This window comes from Phalacrocorax carbo, chromosome 10 (genome assembly GCF_963921805.1).
Source record: "Phalacrocorax carbo chromosome 10, bPhaCar2.1, whole genome shotgun sequence".
In the NCBI taxonomy this organism is placed as follows: domain Eukaryota; kingdom Metazoa; phylum Chordata; class Aves; order Suliformes; family Phalacrocoracidae; genus Phalacrocorax; species Phalacrocorax carbo.
In genome coordinates, this window is record NC_087522.1 from 15,427,173 (window position 1) to 15,447,072 (window position 19,900).

The 19,900-nt window shown below is 37.0% G+C and overlaps 1 protein-coding gene across 6 annotated transcripts in view; it reads right to left on the reverse strand.

The window, feature by feature from the left end:
- RBFOX1 (RNA binding fox-1 homolog 1) overlaps nucleotides 1–19,900 on the reverse strand; it is a 1,419,204-nt gene that overhangs the window by 391,438 nt on the left and 1,007,866 nt on the right. For all 6 annotated transcript variants that reach the window (XM_064461968.1, XM_064461967.1, XM_064461969.1 and 3 more), the window contains one exon: nucleotides 16,353–16,394. In XM_064461968.1, the coding sequence (XP_064318038.1) occupies nucleotides 16,353–16,394 (42 nt within the window). The remainder of the gene's footprint in view (nucleotides 1–16,352; nucleotides 16,395–19,900) is intronic.

Consider the following 19,900-nt stretch of genomic DNA (forward strand, 5'->3'; position numbering starts at 1 on the left):
CAGGGCAGCATGTGCAAAGAGCATGCTGCCTCCTCCTCTGAGCTTGCCAACAGTGCCACTGCTGATACCAGCAGCACTGCTACAACAGCCATGGGACTTAGGCAAAGATCTGCTCCTCTGCCACCTGAAATCTTGTCTTCTTGGGAAGAACGCCAGAATTTGCCTTACCATTAGGCTGCCCAGGATCTCCACCATCTTCCTTACAGGGTCAGAAAGGCCTCTACAACAAAGTCCTGGTGAAGGCAGGCATATAAAGCGACAAACAAGGAGCCATAGAAGGGGTTATGTTAGGGAGGCACCGGGTGGGTGTTGGGGGGGTGGAAATGGAAAAGTACAAAACTAAAATACATGACATTCAGAGAGCAGATGTGAAAGAGGACAGAAGTTACATGAGAGAATTCAGATATCTACAGAGAGAGAAAAAAAAGATGATGCTACAGGGGCTAGTCACTCCCAGTATAGTACCAGTCCGCAAGAACAACACTGAGTTAGCTTAGTTAACAAAACAAATTAATATATCATTTTTAACTGGTGACTCATGATTTTTAAATTACCTGTCTCATTAAAGCTAGTTTTTGTATACTACGTTATGATTGAAAAGTTCAAAAACCTAGGTGAATATTTGCTAGGGTACTTTTTACACAAGTAGGCATTATGTTTAATAAGTAGGGAACTCATATGTGCAAGTCCCAGGCAGATACTTTACATGATGAATTCTCCAATCAGGTACATAGTCGAAGTCATGGTCTGGCAATGCCATAGGTCTGGGAAATAACTAGCTTCAGGTTCTTATTTTGGTGTTTTGTTTAAAATTCCTATTCCTCATTCTCAGGGAAATCGGAGACTACTTGAGGAACTTTAATGGCACCATCACATTGAGAAAAGGAAGTTGTGATGCTGCTCTTTAATAAATCAATGCCTCTTTGGCTGCCTTCCAGACCACAAAAACACTTTGGGCATCTTTGCCTGTCTTTCATTTTGTATCTTCTAGGGCTCTCTCCATCATCATTATGCCTGCATATATTCTCCATAGCCCTTTGGGTTTTTTTGGGGTTCTACCTTTAGACTTACTGAACATTCTCCTTTAATAGGTCTTAGACCACGTTCTTCCAGAAACCCTAGACATTTACCAGAACCATTTGTGCATTAAGGACAAATCATCAGTGAGACAATCTTTCAGGCTGCATCACTGTTTTCTTAATATTTGCAATATGGTAATACACACACATCTGCCCAAATGGCTCTGATTTTCAGAAGTGATATCAAATTATTTTGAGATCACTTCATATATATGGGGAAACTTTTGCCCATCAGTCCAAACTATGCGAGGGAACCCAGGGAATGTCAAGACAAGATGAGATGAAGAGCCTGTTGGGAGTCTGGTAGAGGGAATGTCTTCTTGTCATCTCAGAGAAGAACATATCTGCAAATGGATCTCCATGCAGTTATCTGTGGTCTCTTCTTGTTCACAATGAATGCTTAGAAGTACAAAGACTCATCTCTAGATTAAGAATATCTTTAAATAGGACATGGTTGTTTTTGAAGAACAGGTATTCCTAAAAGAAAGTTAAGTGCAACACACAACTACCTGTAAAGTAGTACTTGTATTTACAGTACAGGTAAGTACTGTACATGTACACAATACAGTACATGTATTTACAGCATAGGTAAGTAAATCCATACTGCAGGTAAATGCACACAACATTGCTCCAAGGAACACATTGAGACAACAGACTTCTGCATTGCTTCCCCCACAGTGCTAGCAGATGATAACTTGATCAATATACCCCCTTCCAACATCCCCATAGGAGGAATGATTTTCTTTCCTGGTCTTAAAAGTTTTGGGAGTATGCAGCTCATTGCAAAAAGTCAAATTTGAAATACTTTTGCCCATATGTATCAAGCATTACAAAACAAGTCAGTCCTCTGATTCTGTACCCATTTGCACAGCCACCAAAAGGCCAATAAACTAGCCAATAAGCAAACCAACCTGTGCATACTTCAGTCCACCCCATTGCCTTCTGGTACTATCAGAAATTCCTTCAGCAAAGTGAAGTTGGATTCCCTGACCATGCGTTCTCACAATCACAAAGTCCGCTTACCATACAATTGCCTTCTTTTGTCTGAAATCAAAATACTCATCATATTGTCTCCTTACATTAACCATCTCTTCTTTCGGTTATTAAATTGGCTGTACATTAGAGATGCCACGCTTACCTCAGACACTCTCCATTAGGATGGATCCAGCCTGTACACTAAATATTTAGTCTGTGTTCTAAGATGCTCTGATTCTATGTATTTTCTATTTTCCTAAGCGGTTCATGGTTCACATCAGGTGGATACTTCTTCCCCAGCAACAAAATGCAAAGTTAACTATTTCCAACAGCAAATGCACATGTACCAACACTGAAACAAAACAAAACAAATTACATCGCCTATTCTGAAGACAGTGAAAATCTGGAAATATAATCCACTCTCAAATCAAAATGTAGATTCCTCTGGTAGTACAGACTGGAGCTACTTACTTTTGAATACATGTGAAAACTGAAATTAACATTTTTCTTCAGGAGGGAAATTCTCCAGTAGCATCACAAGGGATGATTGTTCCTCACTTTACAGTTCCATCTTTCATCATAGACAAATCACTTATATAGTGGCAATATTTTGGTGGAGCCTGAGATTACTCCACAGATCCGAAGCACTCCCCATGACAAAGGATTGTTGATACTTTGAGTTGCACTAAGAGAGAGCATCAGCAAGCGGCACAGAAAATACCTGCTGCTTTTGTCTTCAAAGAAAACTATGCACATAAGAAAAAGGAGCAGTTTCTCCATGACCACAGCCTTAAGTAAATATATCACTGTCACTTCTTCTCTGGAACTACGTGAGTCTCAACTGGGTTCCACACACAGAGTAAATTGCAAAATGCTGATCAAAGGCATCGTAGTCTCTTAACACTTTTCACTGAGCAAGACCTTGTTAAACTACCGTGTCTTTGCAAAGTGATCATCTCAAATAAATACTAAAGCATTTCAAAAGATACTTTTATTTTTTGACATATGAAATATAACATGCCAATATGGAAAAACTGCAAAGAACATTCAGAAATGTGTACCCTGCTTCTATTGAGTTAACGTATCCAAAGTACATATTGCATATAGAGCCAAGTAGCAACTCGCAAGCTTGTTTTCCATTATGACCTGCACTTCAGACAAGGGAATTCTAAATGAGCAGAGCTCATTAATGCAATTCTTTACAGGCAGAGAGACTCCCAGACCACAGTATCAGATTGCGTAAAAGCCCATATGGCTGCTCAGTAGCGATACTTCACATTGTTCCCTCTGAGCATTAAACTCATATACTCACTATAGAGTGAGTCTCCACATCAACTAAATGTTCTGAATTAAGGTCTTCTATGATTATGGATATTCAAACATGCAAGTCAGAGAGCATGAACTCCTAATTAAACGTACTAAAATTTTCTTGACCTAAGATACACCTTTTAAGAATATTTCTCTGTTATGAGTTCCAATACTACTTACATTTTTTACACCACTTGGCAAATGAACAAACGTGCACTCCTTGCGCCTCCAGCACTAACCTACGCAGGCAAAAGGCCGAGCCACACAACTGGCTAAGTGCTCCATATAAAGCACTGTCGGAAGTGCGGAGCAATGCATCAATACTGTGCTTTAGTTTCAGCAAGAGAACAAAATAAACAATGCAGGAATATTGTGAGCATTTGTGTAGAATTTAGTGTAGAAAAACATGCAAGAACACAAATCTGCTTTTGCTGTTTACTGTAATAATGTCCAAACTGTTTGTTTCAACTCAGTTTTCTCCAAATTATATTGTCATAGTAAATGTAATAAGATTACAGTTGCATACCTAAAAATCTTTTTTCCATTTTTAGTAACTTCGGTGTTTTCCAATGCTTTCAAAATAAAGCTCGAATGATTCTGAATCAAATGTGGAAAAACCGTTTCATTAAACATTTTGAAAAATGAGTTTGACTTTTTTTCCTTATTTTTTCTTATTTCTTTCAACCTTTTCTAAAGTTTGGGCCAGATGATCTTTCGAGCTCCCTTCCAAGTTGGGCTGGTCTGAGGTTCTATGATTTTTCAGATTAGGAATGAGAACAGCTTGGGAAGTATCTGAGTAGTGTACAGAACAGAAATAAAGTTCTGTTTTCAGACCAGTTGTACTTACCGCAGTTCCAGCTGATGGTTCCTAGACAGCCTTCTGGGAGAATGATTAATAACAAAGAAGCTTCCTCCTCACAGCTGGCAATGTGGCTATATCCAGGTGAGATCTTTAACACCTCTGACTATATGCGCCATATATACTGGCTCTTCTGAATACTGGTATTCAGGAGAGTTGTGTGTGACCACTTAAGCTATAGTTTTTACAATGCTGTTTTCTAGGTATACATTTATTAACAATTTTTTAAAAGTCTGGAATATTTTTGTTAAGAATTTGGCTAACTATAACACATCAATGACATAACTTTTGAAATAAGTAATTACAGAAGTATTAATATGATTTCCAGATACTTATTTGCTTGTGCAATTGAAACCATTTATTATTGTATTTTATATGCATCTCAGTCTCCATTGCTGTTTTATTATGGTAGGTTACTGAGGTTTTGTTTGCAAGGGACCATAAAGAACTTTGTTGACTGATTTTATTACGGCTGTCAGATGCCTCTGTTATCATTGGCCTTTGGCTTTGGTGGAGGAGCTCCTTTTCATAGCAAGTTTCTCATTCCTCACAATTACTCCCCATGGAGGCCACGAAAAGCGATTTGTTTTCACTTCACCCTTTTCCAGAAAATTCCCACATGGTTCCATTTTTCTGACCCAGACCTTCAAGTGTGTAGCTGCTGAAGGAGACTCTTCAGTGCCATCAGGAGCACAAAGCAGTAGGTGGGAGGTAGCAAAGATCCAACTAATGCAATGAAGAACTTATTACAGGAGCATTTTTGTAGAATGCATTTATAATTATTTTTATCAGCCTTTCGACCTGACTGCTGTTCACTGATTCATGAACACTGTGGCCCTTTCATGTCACCTCTGGTTTCATCTACATAAATAATTTCTGGTCTATATAGTAATTTTCCATTATTCCTAGCTACGCTTCCTAGAGAGTAAAGTGGGAAATTAAAAAAAAACTCCAGGAACAACAGATAAGTTTGAAGTTTAAGATTTCAGAAGAAATGCGTGTGTGGGGTGTTTATTACATTGAGGCAAAGTGGATTATTTTTGGTGAGCTTTATAGGTTTTGCTTCTCCATCCTAAAAGGAGCACATATTTATTAATAAGAAAAAAATTTAAACCATCAGAAAACTTCTGTGGGTACAAATAAAAGCCAATGCTTTTCATATGATTATACAGTTCAAATCCTATAAGTCAGAGTCTTCTAGAAACGGTAAAAGTCTTTCTGATAGTTAAATGTATCCTAAATAATACATAACAGTATTAGGGTTAAGTCTCCAGTACCTTTTCAAAAAAAGAAATTACTGGAAAATACTTTTTAAAATTATTTTGGGTCAGTCAGAGGTATCACAATTTTAATGTACTGAATGGAGTGTGGAAACCATTATTTTTTTCACAGCCATTAAATCTGAAACCTGTATAGTAAGTACTGCTTATTATTTTCAAAAGAGAAAGAACTTCATGGCTTTGTCAGCACACCATGATTACTGTGTTCTGATGTCAGTATGTTAAAATATGATGAATGTTGGATACATTAGAATTTAGAAAAGTTTCATATTTTAGTCACTGATGAACATTCGAAATATTTTTCTTGTCTCTCCCTGTAAGAGAAATACTCTGCAGGCAAGATTATCCGAACTGTGGAGTCCTATACTGGACTCCACATTTCCATGTGAGCACATGACTAGGAAGACAACCAGCACCTGGGACATGGGCCTAGGATAAATTAACTTGGTAAGTGAGTTTATAGTCTTTCCTATATTTAAAGGTGAAGAAATACTAGTAAAAAATTACAGTAACATTCCTTTGCTGTATTTTGGATTGCTACTTTTCAGGCAAATATTGGAAAATATTTCTTATTATTTTCACATTAAATGGTAACTACAATTAGATTTTAAAAGTGCATTATAGTGGAAACAGGATTGTAGACCAGATATAAGATATCCTTGAGTTGGGAGCCTAGCAAAAGAGCCAAACAAAAAAAAATTAAACTACCTTTTCAAAGGCATCATTATAGAACATGCTGCTAGGTTTTGACTTGGGCACTGTGGCAATATCACATGAAAATTCCTGGGAGTTTTCATTACAAAAAAAGAAAATGCCGGTTACAGTATCAACAACAACAAAAGAAGGGTGTAGGGGGGATGGGAGAGAGAAATGGCCAAGAGTCTGTATTTCTTCCCAGCACCCGCAGCTTTTAGATGCAAATGTATATGCACAAAAATGCGTGCCTGGAATTATTAGTAAGCAGAACTGTTTACAATACCTTCATGCTAAGTAGCAAACAAATGATTAGTTACCTACATCACATAAATTCAGGCACACAGTTGTGATTGCCATCATTTGATCATGAAAAATTGTGGGAATGAAACATGAGATTAATGCAATCTACCTTTAAAATTCCCAGGCCATTTTGTTAAGTAAAAAAGGTACACCAGAAATCAAGGATGTATCTGAACCATAAACTATTTGGGGCAAAGAGAGTACCTGACTCTGTGCTTGTAAAGCGCCTGTAATTTATGGTGCTATATAAATGATTTTTAACAATGATGAAAACAGTTGTAGAAAGCAATAATTTATGGAATGGGGAAAAAAAAAAAGGGGAAATGGGCTGATATTATATGAAGTAATGTATGGTATGTAGGGAAAACCAAAAGAAATTACTAAATCAAGGTGATAAAACTATTATGTTCTCTTTGGAGGGCAGCTGCTATCAGGTAGGAAAGTGACCTTCAGATGAAGGCCACTTTTTAACTTTCAGTATTGTGCTCAAGAGATCTTATGAATCCAAAGGAAAAGGTGACTACTGTACGAAAGAGAAATGCTATAAATCGCCCCAGTGAACCTGTAAGCACAGAGTATATCTGTATTTTTGCCCATAGATGTGGGGGAAAAACACATTCATAAGTCAAGGTCAGCCTCTCCTGGGGTGAGAAATGACAAAGATGTTACAAATCAGTAATGCATTTTTACCTTTCTCGGTTTCCTGGTTTATAAAATGTATTCTCTACATATCATGCAACAAACAAAAATACCCACTTACTATTTTTTCCATCTCTCAATCAATTCGTCCCCCTGTCTGTATTGATATTGGTGATTTCCCCAACCCTGGTGCAGGACCTTGTACTTGGCCTTGTTGAACTTCATGGAGTTCACCTGGCCCCACTCCTCAAGCCTGTCAAGGTCCCTCTCGATGGCATCCCTTCCCTCCAGTGTATTAACAGCACTGCTCAGCTTGGTGTTGTCCACCAACTTGCTGAGGGTTATGCTCAATCCCACTATGTTGATTAAATATATTTTTTGTAAAAAAGCCATTTGCTCTTTATTTTTTGGGGAAATTATCAAGGTTTTATAAACAAGCAGTAGGACAGATTTTTTCCTCCAGGTACAACTAGCATGTATTTTTATGTATTTTCTTTCATATTTACCCTTTGTGAATTTTGTTACAGATTATAATAAGAGGTATTTTCTCTACTTATTATGTGGGTTTTTCTCAATTTCACTTAAATATTAAAAAGACATTTTACAGTATGAAGGTACTTAAAACTAATAATTTACCAACAATTTCTTAACATGCATATGTCTATTGGATTTCACAGAAGTATTTTCACCCCATTTAAATGAACAGGACAAATAAAAGGGTAAAGTAAATCCCAAATGTGTATAACGATGACAGATTATGGCCGCCTTTTTTTTTTTTTTTTTAAATAACTTTTCCCAAAGCTAGGTAGCTGTTTCTCAAGACTGCAAAGAGTTGGGATTATGAGGAATTCATACTCTGTTCTTGGAACAGCAGCACATTGTGGGAGGTTATTTCAGTCTAAAAAACCAGAAGATACAATTCAGGCTTTGATGTTTAAATATACCAGTTTCCAAACTGATGAGGCTCCTGCAGCGGTTATGCTGCCCGGGACTGCCCTTCATTAGGATACATTAGGAAAGCATCAAACCGCTATATGTAGCAGAGATGTTTGTTTGCTTCTCTCACTGTTCCAATAGCTTCTGCAAACATGGTGAAAAGTGTGAAACTGTTGGCTAATAGTTTTTTCTAAAGAAATTTTTGCTGCAAGGCTTTGTGAACACAAGAAAAAATAATAGAACTAAATGTATTTTTAAAATTCTGTACTAATCTGCATTTGTCTTCCAACAACAGAAGTAGCTCTGTGCTTGAGTCCACAACTTCAAGATGCCTCAAAATGAATGTCAGCTGATGAAACATGATTTTTGTTTGTTTAGCATAATTTATTTTTATTTCTCTCTCCTGCTTCCTGGAAATTATATACAGTTGCTTGGGATTCTGTACTAAGAAAACCATTTGTATTGAACACACAGAAAGACTCGGCTTTCAGTGCAACTTGGGATTTTGCTGCAGCATAGAACAGAACACAATTACAATTACCGTCCAGGTTCTCTTGAAAAAAGAAGAGACTAAGAACAAGTACACACTTCCTCTAAAATCCTGGCCTACCTGAAGCCAAGATTTCACCCTTTATATAAACAGTGTGGTGCATATGGTCTGTTGCATGTAACTACAAGTCTGTAGGACTGGATCCTTAAACTATATTCTATTTATAATATAAACATCTGTGTTAATATATATATACACACATATTAATATTGATGCACAAGTCTGCATTTTGTTTAGGATTAACTGATTCTTTCTTGTTATTTTGCTGCTTTGAAAAAACTTGGCAGCTACTTAAAAAAGCATAATTAAATGGTTTAGTAGAAAAGTAAACCTGACCAGTTTAAACAAGTAAGGTTTCAATAGATTTTACAGAACATAAAAATACCATTACCATCAATACCAGAATATGGTGTCCATATTGTTACCAATATTCCTCTCTACTTTAAACAATACTGGTTCAAGGAGTCAGTGTGCCCCAATGAATATACATCTTAATAACACTACATAATTTTGATTGTTGATGTAAATTATTCTTTTCAGTTATTTACAATACTCTTGATGCCTGTCTTATTCCCTTTAAAAATCGAGTTGCTCGGTCAGTTATTTGATGTATGAGTAAATGAGAGTAGAAATCCACCATGCAGAAGGACCAAAGGGGGTGTTAAAAATGCAGCCCATGTATGTGCAGCTGAAAAGCTTTTTTTTGTGTTTTTCACTGGACCCAAGTGAAAAAAAACTATAGATAGTAATACATATAGTATAAGCCAACACCACCACCTAACCAAAACCACACAACCCCCCACCCAGAGACAGAAAGGCCTTGTGGATTCACCTTGGGGAAAAAAAACAAAACCAACCAAACAAAAAGCTGCAAAACCCCAACCCAACCAAAACAAATTGTGCTAGAGAGTAAACTAGATAGTGTTTTCTGCTTGAATTAGGTGTGACATTAAAGATGACTACGATGTTTGGTAGTCAAATTAACTAAGCAACAGTAGAGGTTGAAATAAGAAGTCAGGGTAGTATGAGCACTGTTAAAAATGTGCACTTAAAGGTCTGGTTTCAAGATGATAAAAGAGAAATTATAAAAGCTATGTGAAAAAAGGGCTCCCTCTCAACAAATACAAAATAAGCAAGAAAATCTTTCTTCTTTTCTGGGACAGCGTCACTGAGCACAGTGAGTGTCCTGCAAAAGAAGCTGTATGAAGTCATTCCAGAAAATCTGTAGCAAAAGTGGCTGTTCTGAGTGCAAAAGCTGTTCCCAAATACAGTGGGAATCCAGTACTGTCTATTGCTAACATTTCTGTAGCAAGACAAAGAGAGTACCACTATATCGAATTAATGCTGGGGACTGGTTCAGTACCTTATACTATGTGAATCTATTCCCTTCTATCCCTTCCAAAGTCTGCTGCTTCCTGAACCTTGATTTAGTGAACTGCCTCATGAACCAAATCCCTATCCTTGACTGTTTGTATACAAACATGACTTCAAATATATGTCGAGTAGCTGCTGAATTCCATAGTGTGCTGCAGCTCTACACAGAATCTGTCTGACTCGCTAAATGGATGGGTAGTTACTGAAACCATTGCTTCAGCCTCACCACATATTACTGTAACTCTTCAGTTTCAGCAGTTACAGAGCACCATACTGAGAAAATACTTGACTGTACAAAAATCAAAGCTGAATTCAAAAGAAAGTGGCACTTGACCAACAGAATCCTCTGCCTACTGTTCTCAGAAAGAGATCAGGAAATCAGAGATCAGGAAATAAGATCAGGAAAGGAATGGAAGGTTTTCAGAAAGGCATTCCATCATCAGCAGAGATACGGGAAATACCTAAAGGCTTCTTTACTCTTTCTGAAAGAATTTGAAGAAACCTGAAGTGAGAGGCACCATCATATTCACAAAGGTAAGCGCTGCAAACATTCTTTCTTCTCTTGATCAAAGGACCATATTAGCAATTATCATTTTAAGAGGATAACAGCATCCTTGCTGTGAGAAGCTATGTCACTTCAAACATGAACCATAAATATTTTCATTACCCAGCCATTGTTACTTTTTAAAAGTAACCACGGTTAAACAACAAATTGAAGGCCAGTGTTATCTTAAAAAAGTTACTATGCTTAGGAAGGTGCCTAAAGTATACCAGAACTGCCAGCAGGACTGAAAGTGATTTTACCATGTTTCTTTGGTTGCCTCTTTTTTGCACACATTAATTTCAAGCTAGGTGAAAATTTTAATGAAATTACATCCCTACAATTAACCCCCCTTCCCAAAAAGTTTGGTGGACTATTTACAATCCTTTTATTCTTCTTTAGATCTTAGTTCCAATTTTTTTTTTTCTAGCTATGCTGTGAATTCTCTTTATGGAACCACTGGGAATGTAGTTTGTAAAATGGTGAGATTACGCCAATTTCATTCCACATCAATGTGTCATACAGACCAGGAACCAAAAATACAACGCCTTCTTATTAATCTCACCTACCTGTATCTTCACCATACACCTACATGGATGATGACATATACAGCTCACTGCAAGAATAACTACAGAAATTGAAGAAGGATCATTTTAAGCCACTTGTCTAGCATGTCAAATGCAGCATAACTTATGTGAATTCCTAAGAAACGGACAAGTAGTAAACATACATCAGATTGATCCAAGTCTACTAGTATCTCTTAGCTTTTCCTCTTCTAACCCTCTTTCTTTAAAAGAAGGATGTATAATACTGGGTAGTTCCAGATTGCTCTCCCAGGCAAAACGTACATCTGTTGTTTGTAAATGCATACCGAGAGCTTTTCCAGAAGGAAAGTTAAATTTTTATTAATGGCCAGAACTAGCTGCCCAGTTTTGCAGGAATGCTATGAATTACTGTGTTGCTTTCTGGTAACAAGATAAGACATCACTGATTCATGAAACAACCTGATATACCTTTCCTTTTCCCCAGTCAAGTGTGGGAAGAGGTAGAGATTGCAAGCAGAGGTTCTTTGGCCAGCCACCACATAAATTCTGCTATGCTGTCACCATAGTAAATTATTTCAGAAAATGCTAAAAAATAACATGTACTTCAGAAATCACTTCCACTCTGATTCTTTTCCTCTCTCCAGTTACTTTATTCCTCCTCCCTCTCCCCCCAACTCAAACTGATTAAAAAAGATTAGCATCTGCCACTAAATCAGTTTACCTCTTCAGTGCATGAGAAGAACATTGTACACAAAAGTTATTGGCGGATTATTCTTAGATCACTGCAGAAAACTAAATACCACAATGACAAGCTTAAAAATCTTTCTTTGAGAAGTTTCAGAAAACCCCTATCTATATAGCTAAGCACCTTACAACCTGATAGACTAATGCAACTAAGAAAGACACAAAGAAAACGAAATATTGCAGGATTATAGTAGCTTAAAAATTATGCTGGACATAAATGCATTTGCTTTCGTTTTCCCTCTACCTGGCATAACTTTAATACATTGTTGGCTGCATGTCACAGTTTATTTCATTTACCATATAAAAGACAAGACAAATAGAACAATATTGAATGCAGGACTTCCATTTGCAAATTACAGTACTGTAAAAAATATAAGTTGATATTAAATACAAGATGATAGTAAGACCCTGCCCTTGCCATATTTCAGACCAGAGAACCCTGGCTGCATATAATGCATCTTAATAATAAGTGCATGTGAAAGAAGCTGTTAATTAGAGCAACAACTGGGTCACTTGAAATTTCAGATCAAGGAAGTTAATCACACCATTTACCATTAGACCTCATTGGTATTCACAGGAACATTTATAAACCCTCCTAACATTAGAGTTTAAAATTGCACTATGCCCACCTTAGAGAGCTCAGCAAGTTTTGCTGCACAAGGACCAAAATCATTAGCTTATACAGCAAAACTCATGCATGTAAATACAGATACAGAAGTTCACTTTAAACAATTACCTTGAGTTGATAATGCAAAATAATAATTTCTGAGTTGAAAGGAAGGTTGAGTAAAGCTCAGTAAGGTTTAAGCTAGCCTAAGGACATTATGTAAACTTACAGGCTTATAAAAAAATAAACTTTAAACTCACAAAAAATAAAATCCCAGGTTAAAGTCAAAACAGTAAGGAAGCTTCAGTGGAAGCAGTAACACTTCTGAGGCTGTCACTACACTTTTTTACAGCTTTATGTTCTACAGCTTATTTCTACCCAGGGCTGGTATCCTGATTTTCCTCACATCCTTAAATAACCTGTATCATGCACGTTTCAAAGTCTGTTTTTCAGACCCAAATATGAGAAGAAAAGTGTTTTTAAATGATTTTGAGCAAGCTAGTTCTGTGTCTTTACAGGTCATTTATAATGCATCAGAATGACAATTACATTAAGCTCCACGCAGCACCCCATAAAGCAGCAAGTGACAGTAGGAAAGAGTCAGAGAAGATGATAGGGTGTATCTGTCCAAGAAGGGATTTATAAATCAGGATTGGAAACACAATGCAGAATAAGGAGGACTAAACAGTATCATTATTTTCTTTGAAGGAAATATTGATGAAGACCATTGCATGGATGGAGCTGGAGGGACCGATACTGATAAGTCAATTTCCCTTTAAAGATACCTTAGATTTTAGTACAAGTTGATTTAAATGAAGCCAGTTTAGAAAGCAAAAAGAAATTACAGAAATATGAAAAAAAATATTCAAGACAGTACATGGTAATGAAAATCATTTCCAGGAGAAAGGAAAACTTACAAAATGTCACTAACGCTTTGTTTAATTGGATGGAATTATACCAAAGTCAGCTTGTGTTATAAGGCCAAATAGGGGGGAAGAAAAAAACCCAAACAAAAAAACCCAACAAATAAACAAACAAAAAAAAACACCAAACAAAAAAACCCCAACAACCAACCACCAAAAAAACCCAAACAGTTCTGCTAGAGATAAAATTGCCCATAGCTTTCTGTATGAATTCTCACTTAAATAATTCAGGTATAAACATAAATGTCTAGCTGGGAGTTGTATCAGGCTGGCAAGGAGAATAAGTTACCAACTTGTAGTAACTGTCATTTTCAAAGCTTGAGCAGAAAAGGGTTAAAATATACACACTTCCTTAATTATTAGAATTATCTTTCATTTTAAATATAATGTATAATGACCAGAGGCCCCATAAGAATAAGTGTTTCATTAGTCTAAATGCTTTATTCCAGAACAGCGAGTCTCTGTTTTGCATTTAGAGTTTAAAAGCCAATGAAACAGATGAGAGGTGGGAAATGTCTGAATAAATGATTATAGTAGAACTTGGAGATTTCTTTCTATAGCCACACAATGTTTAATTATTTATTTGCACTATCATGCTTCAAACAAGCTTTTCTTAAAGTGCCTTTCTTTTGGAACTTCTTCAGGACTTTTAGACTAAAGAATGACCAAGGAATCAAAAAACGAGAGTGACAGATGCATTGTTACCTTAGACGTAAGGTGGGAGTTAATATGTCTTTTTTATTGTATTATTAGATGATCTAAGTATAATGTAGTTTTAACTCAGCGTAATAATCAGATGGATGTTGGCATTTTGTTGTTTTATTCCTGTTCCATTCTTTCAGTTGGGACAAAACAATATTTTGTTGTGAAGAGTCTGCCTCACACCCAAGTATTCATGATAGGTCACAAACGCCAAAAAAAAATCTTGCAGGCCTGAAAAATCTAACTCAGGCAATTAAACATTTCTTTACAGCACTGCTCAGTTATGGAGGCAACTAAAAGGGACAGAATGGTCAAGGTACACCCTGAGGGTGTTGAAGGTGCAGAACCTGGCAGCGGGGGGCTGTTCACAGCATGACTAAGGAGGGTCAAAGCTGCCAGCACTGAACTATGACCAAAACATCTCCACACAGTATAGTGAAATTTCACTGTGACCTCCTGTCACAGCAGATGAGCTGTTGCAAACTAGAATAGATTCTGGACAGTGGTAAAGGTTTGGGCATTTGAAGACCAAGCAGGGGAAAGGAACAGCACCACTGTGCTCGGCACTCTAATTGTTGCTCTTGCTGTATCTGTCTGTGTGAGACTCCTTTGTGGCTATAGTTCTTGTACTACAGCCACAAGCTCTAACTCTGCAGGGCGGTGCGCTGCATTCACTGCATCCCAGCCTCAGGAACAGAGTTTACACTAACTATATTTCTTGTAACAGAAACATCACAGCAGTAGTGGAAGGAGCTGTACCTAATCTTAGTAGACTACAGATGTGTTTTTTTTTTTTCCTAAGTTGTCATGAAAAGTTACATTTTGATATGACACAAAGGAATCAGAAGCACCAAGCTCATTGTTAGACGTAAATGTGTAATACTGGAATAGAAAGACATTTGAAAGTTCTACTGCATCACATCTTAGCCACTACTTAGAAAAATCACACATATTTACTTGAAGAAAGAGCTAGGGGCCTCCTCCCGTTATATTTCAAAACAATGTTTTTCTTCATTCAAAGGATAAATCTTAATTAAAGAAAAAATGAAACCAAATAAAAACTTCCTTTGTTCTCATGGCACTGCTACCTCTTAAAAAGATTGTCCTTCAGGTACTATTGCAATACTCCAACAGCTGCTCTGTTGAGACATTACTACTGAAAAAACAAAGCTTTGTCACTTCAGCTTGAGTACAACAGAAATGCAGTCACATATCAACAAGAAAAGAATCAAGGACAAAATGTGATTCACCATTCTTGTGTAACTTGTTTACCAAAAATCCCATTGCAAATATGGTGAATACCAGCTGAAGCATCTAGATATGTTGATGAAGTTAATCTAATGAATGGATGGATGTTTAAGAACACTGCACAACTTATTTTAAGGCTAGAGTAAATCCTTATACTTGCAAATCATGCAGGCACTGCTGATGCTTAGTAAACTGCAAATGAAAAAATGCTGCTTTTTCTATTGCCAATAATACTTTTGCTCACATAAGAACTTACACTTCCTTCAGGCCTGCCTCTCCCTACTTGCATACGGGATTTCAAGAAAATACCCATCGTGTGGCATCAATAAATGTAGGTCTATTAAGGAACACTTGGATGATGCAAAAGCTTTTTTTTTTTTTTAATTAATGAAAACTATTTTGCCTTTCCAAACAAATACTAGAATCAATCAGTTGAACAAGGGAATGTTTGTGATGAAAAAGCACCTGCAGAGATATGTAGCATACACAGCATTTACAGGGAGCAGGGACTACAGCCTGTTTAAAACACTATCACATTAACATAGGAAAAGGGGAAACAAATAAAGGTCAGCAACCCAGGTTCAGGAACTCCATCTTGTTTACAGATTGTATACAACCAATATACACACTAAAATACTTGGTCCTTTTCTGCCAGCACTGATTTCTTTCTGAAAGCACACATCCTATAAAAAAAATCCAAGTGTCTTGTTTGAAACAATCTGGTAGTGGAGTAAGTGTGAGGAACATAGTGACCTTTACCAGTACTAAATCTTCACATGGTACATAGGAAGAGCACACTGAGTGTAAAGCGACCTCCTGTAAAAAGGTATTTACTACCAGATCTCACTAAATTATGGAAAAAAAACCAAAACCCACCTTTAACTACTGTAACTGTTTTATACTGAGATATCTACAATATTTACCAACAAGCAACAAATGAGATAAATATGTTCCTCTTAAATAAAGTAACCCATCTGTCAATAGCACAAACTGGATTCTGTTTACATTTTAAACAAACAGAACATTTTGCATATCATTGCACTTACCCTTAGTTGTTCTCTTTCACAACTCATCTGTTGCTTTGTACTCTACAAGAGGAAAAAAGAAAAACAAAAAGAAAAAAAAAAAGAACAACTTTGAAAGCATAGCATTCTTGCCAAAACAAAGCTGCCAGGTCTACATATCTTACACAAATAAATATTGGTAACACAGCCATGAGTTTAAACACAATATTGTATTCTGGATCTAGATAGAATCATAACTGCAAAAAAAAGGCATTTTTTAACTTCTCTTAATTTTAAAAAGGTCCAAAGGAAATTAACAGCAGAACCCAAAACAAGTCTGAAGTACCTGTGCATTTTTAAGTTTTTTAAAGATCACATTGGCAGTTCAGTTCAGGAAGCAGCTTTCCCCTTTTTTTCTGTTTAATTGCAACCCTGTGTTATATTTCTGAATATCCCACTACTAAGGTACCATGATATATTCACAGCACACCTTAGAAATAAAGATACAGGAGCTTCAAGAAGTGATAAAATTAGTCCTGTGACAACTTCCAGTTCTGATCTGGTATAAAAAAAAATATCTGAAGACTTGATTCCAATGCGTATCTTTTTCCATACTGCTGTCTTTATGCTATGCCAGGTTTATGAGAAACACTCTTAGAGTTTAAGAGCTGGCTGCTGAGCAAGACCCCACTACCAAGTAACAGCAGATGTGAGTCATCTGTCAATAGCAGCACAATTTGTGAAGTCACCACCCTGCCAAAAAGAAAGGGGCTCCTCTAGAAAGAGCTCAAAAAACTGAACAGCAGCACTGAAACACCCAGTTCCTAGCTCGCTTCCTAGTTCCCTGGTTTCTAACTCAACCCTGCCACCAGGACCTCTTGTGCTAGGTTAAAAACTGGCTGGACAGCCGAGTCTAGAGATTGGTGGTGAATGGAGTCAAATCCAGTTGGCGGCTGGTCACGAGTGGTGTTCCCCAGGGCTCACACTGTTGGGGCTAGTCCTGTTCAAGGCCTTCACTGATGATTTGGATGAGGGGGCTGAGTGCACCCTCAGTAAGTTTGCAGATGACACCAAGCTGCGTGGAAGTGTCGATCTGCTGGAGGGCAGGAAGGCCCTAGAGAGGGCCTAGACAGGCTGGATCGTTGGGCCAGAGCCAACCGTAGGAGATTCAACAAAGCCAAGTGCTGGGTCCTGCACTTGGGTCACAACAACCCCATGCAACGCTACAGGCCTGGGGACAAATGGTTGGAAAACTGCCTGGAGGAAAAGGATCTGGGGGTGTTGGCTGACAGCCGCCTGAACATGAGCCAGCAGTGTGCTCAGGCAGCCAAGAAGCCAACAGCATCCTGGCTTGTATCAGGAATAGTGTGGCCAGCAGGAGCAGGGAGGTGATCGTGCCCCTGTGCTCAGCACTGGTGAGGCCGCACCTTGAGTCTTTTCCAACCTTAATGATTCTATGATTCTAACAAAACTTTGAAAGATTTGCTCAGGCACTCCAGAAGGCACTCAAGACATTGAATTGTCCAACCTGTGTCAAGAGGTTTTTTGTTTGTTGTTTTTGGCTTTGTTTTTAAAATAAAGTATGCTTAGAATACTTATAGAATCATTAGAGTATCATTAGCATTAAAGTGCAATCACTGCTATTTCTGTAATATACAAGGCAAACACAATTCACAAAACATGAAAAAGAAATCTGATGCAACATTTTCTAAAGATATTTTCAGAGGTTCAGAGTACACTTTTCACTAATTTACACTTACAAAAAGTTAAAGCATGAACCAATACCCTTTTGTATGAGATATTTTTACTCTGTTGTGATGATGAAAAGGGGAACTTCTCAGACAAAGTTAGGTTACTTACAGAAGAATAAAACTGCCAGCCCATTTTCAACACAGAAAAAATGAGTCCTAATAAGTTACAAGCTAAACCTTATATATCTATACACACACATATAAAATGCAAGTTTTCCAACATAGGCCCTGTACAAAACTACAAATCTAACAGCAAGATATGCTGATATGTTTCTTACAGTACTCTAGCAAGGAACAAAAGGTAAAGGAATTCAGCACAGGTCTATTTACAATCTTTCCCTAAAGAGTAAAATTAAGTAAAGCTAAAGTGACTATCTCTTGCAGACTAATAATTCCAATTTTCAAAGTTCATACCTTCACACCATTTATACATTACTTTAATGTTTTATCAATCTGCATTAGAAGTGTACTTACATAAGTCTCAAGAGTTAATTTTAGCTAAATCTGAGTCTGCTCTAGATGTATCATGTCAGTGTTCAAAAAAATATAAAATACAATAGCATATTTCAGTTGCAAGGGACCTACAATGATCATCCAGTCCAAGTCTGGAGTGAGTTCAGGGGTTTTGGTTTGGTGGGGTTTGGGGTTTTTTTGGGGGTTGTGGTTTGTTTGTTTGGGTTTCTTTTTGTTTGTTGTATTTTTTTTTCCTGGAGAGCAGGGGGTAGGAGGGGTTGGTTGTCTTTTTGTTTACTTTTGTTATTTAGGTTTTTCTGTGTGTAATCCTCCACACCAGAGATTTTTAACTCCAATTTTCAGGAAAAAAAAAAAGGTTAAAATGTGAATAGTTGTTCTAGACAATGGTCCTACAGATGTTATAACAGGTTTAAAATCATAACCATTTAAAGTTACCCATTCTGTTTGTAGGATGATTCTATAAACATAACAACACTACTACTACCTTATTCAGTTTTGTCCTGAGCAGTCATAACACACGAAAGATATCATTATGGTTTTTTGGTAGATAGAATTGTGCACAAAGAAATGAAGAAAGTCATTTGCCAAACTAACAGCACGTGAGCTCCTCTTAGCAAACTGAACATCATCCAGAATGATTGGTCTTTATAATATTTCACTGGTCAGCTTCTTTAGATAAGGCTGTCAGTCTTACATTCTATACCTTGTGTTCTAGATGTACCAGCTATTTTTCTAGAAGAAATGTTCAACCTCTACCATTAATTCCAGTATTTCTCAGGGTACTTTTCAGGCACTAAAAAAAAGACAATGAAAACTGAACAAACAACACGGTGATTAATTGAATGAAACAAAGGGAAAAAAGGAGAACATAACAGAACATGCAGTGCATTACAGAAAACTGGAATATTGTAATGGCTTGTTATTTAATTCAACATAATTTTCTCAAACTCTCTTTTGCATCTCTTGGCAAATTTGCCTGTTTTCTCCAGTCAGATGCCTTGAAAGCATAACTTTTGCAACAGGGGTATTTTTCATAATTTGCGTGATATACGTAGTAAAGCTGCAATGTTGGAAGGTATTAAGTATTACTAATACTTCAGTAGTAGTAGTAATACTTTTTAAAGCTTCAGAAGAAGCCAAAAAATGTAGTCATGTAGAAAAGGTGTTCAGCATAAAAGTCAACAGGAGATAAAAGGTTATGCAAAATGCTGCTATAATCAGATAATCCTTCCATCTCGTCTGTAACGTGTTTATGCTCTGATTTTCTTACCTTTGTACTGCACAGCCACACATGGCTCACAACTTTAGTCTCTTCGATAAAATACATCAACAAGGAGAGGTTAACAATTCTTCCCATTTCACCCA